Genomic DNA, 8,497 nt, shown 5'->3' on the forward strand with positions numbered 1-8,497 from the left:
GCCCAGGCGGGTCTCAAACCTGCGGGCTCAGGCAATCCACTCACCTCAGCCTTCCAAAGGCGCGGGATTACAGGCTGAGCCACCGAGCCTGGCTAGCCATACAGTTTTATATGAAGACAAATATGATAATTTACCAAGGGGCATAGATGAACACTGAGGAAATAGAAATGTATAGTTTTGGCTTTGAAGACTCAATATCATCAATATTTCCATTTTTCATGGTTTCAAAACTCATATAAACTTAAAGTAATTTATTTTTATATATAAATGGAATTATTTTTGAATCTAATAAAATGATTATAGAACTGGGCTCGGTGACTCAGCTTGTAATCCCATGATTTGGGAGGTTGAGGTGAGTGGATTGCCTGAGCCCGTGGGTTTGGGACCTGCCTGGGCAAGTTGGTGAGACCTCATCTCTACAATAAATCAAAAACTAACCTGGTGTGGTAGCGTGCACCTGTATTTCCAGCTACTGGAAGGCTGAGGCGGAAGGATCACCAGAGCCCAGCAGGTCGAGGCTGTGGTTGCCGGGAGTGGCCACAGCACTCCAGTCTGGGCGACAGAGTGAGAGTCAAACTCAAAAAAAAAAAAAAAAAAGATTATAAGGCATAATGAGACAAGGAACTGGTGATTATACAAAAGAAAAAGCAGTTAGGAAAATTTGCTTTATTCAAAAATCAATATATAATGCAAAACTACATTAACTGAAGCACTGTAATTTTGATTCTTGTACTGAATGTAAAGTCCAGAAACTGATCAAATTAATATAATTTATTTTTTTAATAAACTTTAAGTTTTAAAAATTTTTTTATAGTAGGATAAAGTAGTAACACAAAGTAAACTATGGGGACCAAATAGGTCTCTCTTTCATATAATACACCAAAATAAGTTGCAGATTGATTTAAGATCCAAAAGTAATAAATGAACTATAAAGATATTAGAAGAAACACTAGGTTACATGTTCTTGGCTTGTAGAAGGCTTTTTGAGCATTATACCCCAAAGGAGTATTTTAACTTATTTGGCTATATGTAAGTTTAAAACTTTTTTAATGGTAAAAATATCATAAGATATAAAGATAAAATGTTTGCAAAATGTTTTATATGGAGATATTTTACAAATCTACAAGGAATATGGATAGATAGTAATTTCCCCAAATAGACAGTGGACACAAGTGAAAAAGTCATGATTCAGATTCATACATAATACATACATGCAAACATATTTAACTTTACTAGTTATACTTGTTATAGATGCAATTTTAAATAACAATGGGAGAAATTTTTTTACCTGCCATTTTGGTAAAAATTTAAGAAGCAGAAATTTTGTAGTATTTTGGATGTACGCTGAAATGAGCAAACTTGGAAAGATATAGCCTTTTGACTCAGTTAGTCTACTTTTAAAAGTTTATCCTAAGCCGGGCTGGGTGGCTCAGCCTGTAATCCCGCGCTTTGGGAAGCTGAGGTGAGTGGATTGCCTGAGCCCGCTGGTTCGAGACCCACCTGGGCAACTTGGCGAGACCTCATCTCTACAATAAATCAAAAAATTAGCCGGGCGTGGTAGCACGCACCTGTAGTTCCAGCTACTTGGAAGGCTGAGGCGGAAGGATCGCTGGAGCCCAGCAGGTCGAGGCTGCGGTGGCCAGGAGTGGCCACTGCACTCCAGTCTGGGTGACAGAGTGAGACTCCAACTCAAAAAAAAAAAAAAAAGTTTATCCTAAAGAAGAAAAAAGCGTTCAGAGATTTTTTTCACAAGTATGTATAACATAATTTTTTTTTCCCCTTTATTTTATTATTGAGATGTAGGGAACATATCAGGATTAGGTACATAAGTAGTCTATGTGCAGGTGAAGTTTGGGCCTCCATCTGGTCCTTTCTTCACCTGGTTTAGGATCAGGTATCTTTGTGATGCCATATGCTTTCTCTTCTCCTTCCTTCCCTCCCCTGGTAGTGTCCTGGGACTGCTGATCCCTTTCTTATAGCATTGTGATACATATTTAGTACCTACTTATGAGTGAGAACATATGGTGTTCAGTTCTTTGTTTCTATGATGGATCACTAAGTGTGATGAACTCTAAACCCATCCGGTTTGCTGCGAAGTTCATAATTTTATCCTTCTTTATGGCTGTGTGATACTCCTTCATGTATATTAACCACATTTTCTTTATCCGGTGCATTTTTGATGGACAGCAGGGTTGGTTCCATGTTTTTGCTATTATGAATAGTGTGGCAATAAACATGCGTGTGCTGGTGTCTTTTTGGTAGAATGATTTAAGTTCCTCTGGGTACATTCCTAGAAGGGGGATTGCTGGGTCATATGAAAGGTAAATTTCTAGTTCTTAAAAATTGCCACACTGTTTTCCATAGAGGTTGGACTAATTTGCACTCCCAGCAACAGTATAGATGCATTCCCTTTTCTCTACATTCATGCCAGCATCTGCTTTTTGATTTACTAATGATGGCCATCCTTACTTTGAGGTAGGTGGTATCTCAATATGGTTTTAATTTGTATTTCTCTGATGGTTAGTGAGGCTGAGCATTTTTTAATGTTTCTTTTGGCTGCTTGTATGTCTTCTTTTGAGAAATATCTATTGATATCTCTTGCCTACTTTTTAATAGGGTTGTTGTTTTTTCCTTTTGACTTGTTTTTGCTCCTTGTAGATCCTGGATGTTAGGCCCTTGTCAGATACATAATTAGCAAATATTTTTTCCCATTCTGTGGGTTGTCTCCCTGCTCTCTTGATGGTGTAACTTGTTTTAATAGCAGTTTCCTTCTTTATTTCAATGGCTTTAGGGGATACAGATAGTTTTTTGTTACATGGTTGCATTGTATAATGGTGAATAAATCTGAGCTTTAAATGTACCTACCATCTTTGCCTGTACACATTGTACCTAATAGGTGATTTTTTTTCCCTCCACTCCTTCCCACCCTCCCATTTCTTAGTCTCCAGTGTCCTTTAATTTCATTTTCTTTGCCCTTAATGGTAAAAGTTTTGGAATGACCTAAATGTCCATTGATAAGGAATTTGGTAAATAAATTATGGTATGTTGTTACATTTAAATTAAATAATTGTGGTATGTTATTATATTCTGTTACTTCTTCTGATTTAAATGTATATTTATTGTCATAGAAACATATCTAAGACATTATTTAATGGAAAGAGCTTATTTTGTGAGTATGTGTAGTATGATCCCACCAGATAAAATGAAAAGATAATTGTATATATACACACACCTATATGCACTAGCTATATTTAGAAAAAATTAAAAAGGATATACATACAAATTTTAACAGCGATTTTTCTTTATGTGATAAGATGATTTGTGAGTTTTCTTTTTATTGATCTATATTTTCTTTTATGTAGCTAAGTTGTTTGTGTAAATAAAGTATTTTAAAGGTGACATTTTAAAGAAAATTTCTGGAAGTAATTAAATAATTTTTTCTACATTTTCTTTTATTTTTTGATATTGTAGGTATTAATTATCCTAGTTACAATTTGTCTCTTTTTATAATGTTTTCCTTATTTTAATTTTTATTTTGCATGTATGATGACTAGAGCCTTATAATTATAACAGCCATGGAGACTCCTGAGTATACAAATAGCCCTAAAAAATGGAAGAGGTTTTTTCCTTAGCTTCAATTGTGGAATTGTTAAAGTATTGATCATACCAGTGGCTAAACTTAGCTTTCTCCAACTCAGTAAGAGTTGAGAAATAATGTGGGCATAAATATATGCAGATTCATAAAGATTGTAATATTGGCAGGAAAATATCAGAAAACAACGCATGATGAACTTGAACTTTTTTAAAAACAGGAAGCTGAAAGAGCTAAGTATCAACTTGACTATTTGCAAAATCATAGGAAGGAGTCACTTAAAAGTGAGGGGAAGACCCAAACAACAATGGAAATGAGTACTGGTAAAATAAAAGTTAAACATGAAGATTCAAAAAATATACCATTGGAGAAACAAACAAGAAAATTGCTAGTTTCAGATTCAGGTGGACAAAATACAAATGATAAAATTCAAGAACATCCACAGGTAAGGAAGTAGACAAAATAGAGACAGGTACTATATGGTGTAAGACATGTTTTATCTTTCATATTCTTATTTACTTCATTTGTATATACTATTTAAAAATTACAACTCTTTTTTATTTTACTTTTGCTTTTTACATTCTGAATATGTCAATTCATTATCATCTTGAATATCAAACTCTAAATTAAATGTGTGCTGATTTGGAATGATTATTTAAGTATCTGATACATGGGAGCCATAAGAAAATAAGTGTTCAAAGACTGATTGTATTTTGCTATAAGTTAATCAAATTAAATATAAATGTAATATGGATTCTGTTGGGTAGTAGATTCACAAGCTCTTTCTTGAACTTTGTTCAGATTTATAGTGTATTTATACCTTAGAAAAGCAGTCCACACAAGAAAACAACTCTATTGATGAGAAATGAAGAGTTTAGGAAGTAAAGCAAAGTGTCAAAAATACATGTCCTTGTTTCATCAGTAAAGCTGTTATGAGGTTCCTCATTTCTTTAAAAGTATTTTATATTCTTTAGTATTTTTTCCACTTTCAGACTGAAAGTATTAAACATAGCAAGGCAACACTAGTAAAAGGAAAAGTAACAAGTAAGGTAAAACTGAACTAAAGACCCAATTCTCTACTTTTTATAGGGACTGTGAGACTATCACACAGCCCTTTAGTCTTTATTTTTATCTTCCCTTTTGTGTATACTTTTTACCGTGAACTACTTCAACTTTTTCCTGGAAAGATAAGTAATAAAGGAAATTACTCTGAAGGAAATAAAAATTATTAATGTTATTAGGTTAGTAAACTAATGGAATAAGGTGCACTGAATTTAATACAAAAACAAGTATTTATGAAAATGCAGGATTGTCTGTCAGTTGGTTTAAGACACAGAGCTCTTGAAGCAGCATAATTTAAAATGCACTAGTCATTGTTTATCTACAATTATTATAAAATATGCTAGCTATTTTATGTCTATGTCTATGTGTTAGTCATTTACACGGCTCTGTAAGATAGCTATTATCACCCTCATTTTGAGGATGAAATTGAAGCTTAAAAAAATTAAGTAAACTCACATCACAGTCATAATGTTGAATTAGGCCTTTTTGGCTCCAAAATCATGTCTAGAGTTACAATGTATTATAATATTGGCAGGAAAATGTCATAAAACAACAAATGATGAATTTGTACTTTTTTAAAAACAGGAAGCTGAAAGAGCTAAGTATCAACTTGACTATTTCCAAAATCAAAGGAAGGAGTCACTTAGAAGTGAGGGGAAAATCCAGACAACAATGGAAATGAGTACTGGCAAAATAAATGTTAAACGTGAAGATTCAAAAACGATACCACTGGAGAAACAAGCAAGAAAATCATTAGTTTCAGGTTCAGTTGGACAAATTACAAATGATAAAATTCAAGAACATCCACAGGTAAGGAAGTAGACAAAATAGAGACAGTAGTATTTGGTGCAAGACATGTTTTATCTTTTATATTCTTATTTACTTTACAGTTTTACTGGTGAAACAAGAACCTGTATTTTTGACACTTTGCTTTACTTCTTGAACTCTTTTCATTTCTCATTAATACAGTTGTTTTCTTATGGGCTGCTTTTCTCTTCTGAGGTATAAAGACATTATAAATCTGAAGGAGGATATCTTACTTTTCTATATGACTGCATTCAAAACCTCACTTTGTGTTTTGTATTTCTCAGTATTTATTTTTCTTAAATCCAAAATATACATTGTCATATATGACAGTTAAATATTGGGAAAGTTAGATTTAATAGCAAGAGGATCCCGAACAGAAATAGCAACTTCATTACCTAAAATATCATTTGGCTTTCACATGAGCAAGTGATGCTGGTAATAGTGAAACACAAGGCATCATTACTGGAGATTTGGATGGAAGTTGTTTATACTCATTGTTTCCATGTTCTTATGGTAATTTTTAAGTTAACTATAATTTTACTTATTTCTCAACCAGTATATTAAAGCTATTTTTGCCAAGGTCACAACAAATCTACTTGATGCAATGCTAAAGGATGCTTTATTTTATGAATTTAATTAAATTTAATTAATTTTTTTGAGGTGGGGTCTCATTCTGTTGCTGAGGCTAAAGTGCAGTGGCACAAACACAACTCACTGTAGCCTTGATCTTCTTGGGCTCAGGTGTTCCTTCTGCCCCAGCCTCCTGAGTAGTTGGGACTACAGACACGTACCACCACTTATGGCTAATTTTTTTATCTTTTATAGAGACAAGATCTCACTATGTTGCCCAGGTTGATCTCGAACTCCTAAGATCAAGTAGTCCTCTTGCCTTGGTCACCCAAAGTGGGTGGGATTACAGGTGTGAGCCACTGTGCCTGGCCAATGATTTATACTTGTATTTCACTTGTTCTCTTAGTAACATCTATCCGTTTGACCATTTATTTCTTTTGAATATAGTCTGTAGTTTGTTTGAGGGACAGCATAATTATTTGGTTTTCCTTATATTTTTCTGGTACTTCTTTTATATCTCCTCCTGCTCTCTTCATCCTTTAACTGTTGGTATATATCTGGGTTCTGTCCTGGATTCTTTTTTGTTATATATACTCTTTCTTAGCATACTTCTATAACCTCATAGCTTCCAGTGCTGCATAAATCTCTTATCTCTAACCTAGATAGGACCTAATTTCCAGACCTATTGTCCATCAACATATTGAATTTGTCTACTTGCATGGGCTATGAGCATCTAGAATTCATCATGTCCCCCCAAAAACTGCTTCCTTCTCAGACCATTTTATTTCCTGGTATCACAGTTTCCTAACATCTTCATTCAATGAATTGCTGGAACTAGAAACTCCAGGATCACCGTTATTTCTTCTGTTCCTTTGTCTTGATCCAATTATTAGCCATCAAATTCTGTCCACTTTTCTCAATACCATTGACATTTCTTTTAGTTTAACCCTGTCTTCAGAATTAACTATTTTCAGTCTAGTTTCCATGTTGGTGTTTAGTCATCTTTCAAAAATTGATATTTATTTATGTTACCTTCTTGCCTAAAATCTTTAATGGTTCCCATTGTTCTTAGTTGAAGTACAGATTTGTAATTGTGGTTTAAGGCTTTGTCATATCTCATCCTTTATTGAGACCCCAGTTTCATCTTTATTTGCCCCCCTCAGATCATTGCACATGCTTTTGTATGCATATATGTTACGTATTTTATTCTTTAGCTATGTGAACTTCTTTAAATTCATAGAACATAGCATATTTTCTGTAACCTAAAGTATTTTGCATATTTTGTTTTCTTTGTTTAAAACACCATTTCACCTTTCCTCATTTCTTAAAATTTATCTGGTTAAAAAATAAATGAGGAACAAAATTACTATTTCAGCTATCTTTTGTTACATAACAATTATGCCAAGATTTAGTGGCTTAGACAACAAACATATATTATCTCAGAATATTCATAGGCCAGGAATTCTAGTGTGCCTTAGCTGTGTTCTCTGTCTCAGGGTCTCTCACAAGGATGTAATCAAGGTGTTAGCTTTGGCTATATGTAACTTAAGATACAACTGAAGGAGGATGTACTTCCAGTCTAACTCTTGTACTCATCTAACTGTTGGCAGGCCTCAGGTGCTTGCTGGCTTTTGTCCTGAGACATCAGTACCTTGCCATAGGAGCCTGTCTCTAAGGCAGCCTACAACCATGGAAGCAAGAGGGGTATGGAGAGATAAATGGAGAGAAATGGAGAGAGGGACAGAGATAGAGAGACAATGAGAGAGAGAGACAGAGACACACACAGAGAGCGACACGGGGGTTGGGGGGCGGAGTGAGAGAAGGCAGAGGAGAGAACCTGATCTTGGAAGTGACATCTCATCACTTTAGTCATATTCTACTAATTAAAATTAGAAGCAGCCACTAAGTGTCAGCTCAGACACAAGGAAAGGGTGTTCCACTGACTTGAATACCATGAAGCAGGTATAATTGGGAACCACGTTAGAGACTACCTCCAAGTATATTGGTGTGAGATTGTAAAAACTCCTGAACTGAATGCTACACTAAGCAGATTGATCTTCAGTTTTCAAAAAAAGAAAGTTTTTGGGTAAAGGAATAACATGTAAGACCCATGTTTTAAAATAAGATAATTGTGCATTAGTGAGGTAGAGGTATTCTCCACTTTTGATGATCCCAAATTAACAAGGGTTTCTTGTATATAACTGTAAATTTCTTTCTTCCTCCCTCTCTCCCCCCTCCCTCCTCCTCCCTCTTTCTCTCTCTCCTTTCCCCTTCCTTCCTTCCTTCCTTCATTCATTCATTCCTTTACTTTTTATTTATTTTTTGCTGATATAGCTCTCCTAAGTATTATAGTGCTCTTGGTTGGCTGTGGAACTGTGATATTGTTTTGTAAATGTTTTTTTTTTTTTAACTTTTTTATTTTAAAGATGTGGGGTTCAATTCAGGGTTAGGTATACAAATATTCAT

At 34.5% G+C, this 8,497-nt stretch overlaps 1 protein-coding gene across 1 annotated transcript in view; it reads left to right on the plus strand.

Annotated features, from left to right (window-relative positions):
- The window catches only part of CCDC7 (coiled-coil domain containing 7), a 107,451-nt gene that overhangs the window by 78,602 nt on the left and 20,352 nt on the right, over positions 1 to 8,497 (plus strand). Inside the window, exon 15 of the mRNA XM_008066496.1 lies at positions 3,813 to 4,037. Coding sequence (XP_008064687.1) covers positions 3,813 to 4,037 — 225 coding nt within the window. The remainder of the gene's footprint in view (positions 1 to 3,812; positions 4,038 to 8,497) is intronic.

Source organism: Carlito syrichta, unplaced genomic scaffold, assembly GCF_000164805.1.
Source record: "Carlito syrichta isolate Samal-C Ts95f unplaced genomic scaffold, Tarsius_syrichta-2.0.1 Scaffold308972, whole genome shotgun sequence".
NCBI classification, from domain to species: domain Eukaryota; kingdom Metazoa; phylum Chordata; class Mammalia; order Primates; family Tarsiidae; genus Carlito; species Carlito syrichta.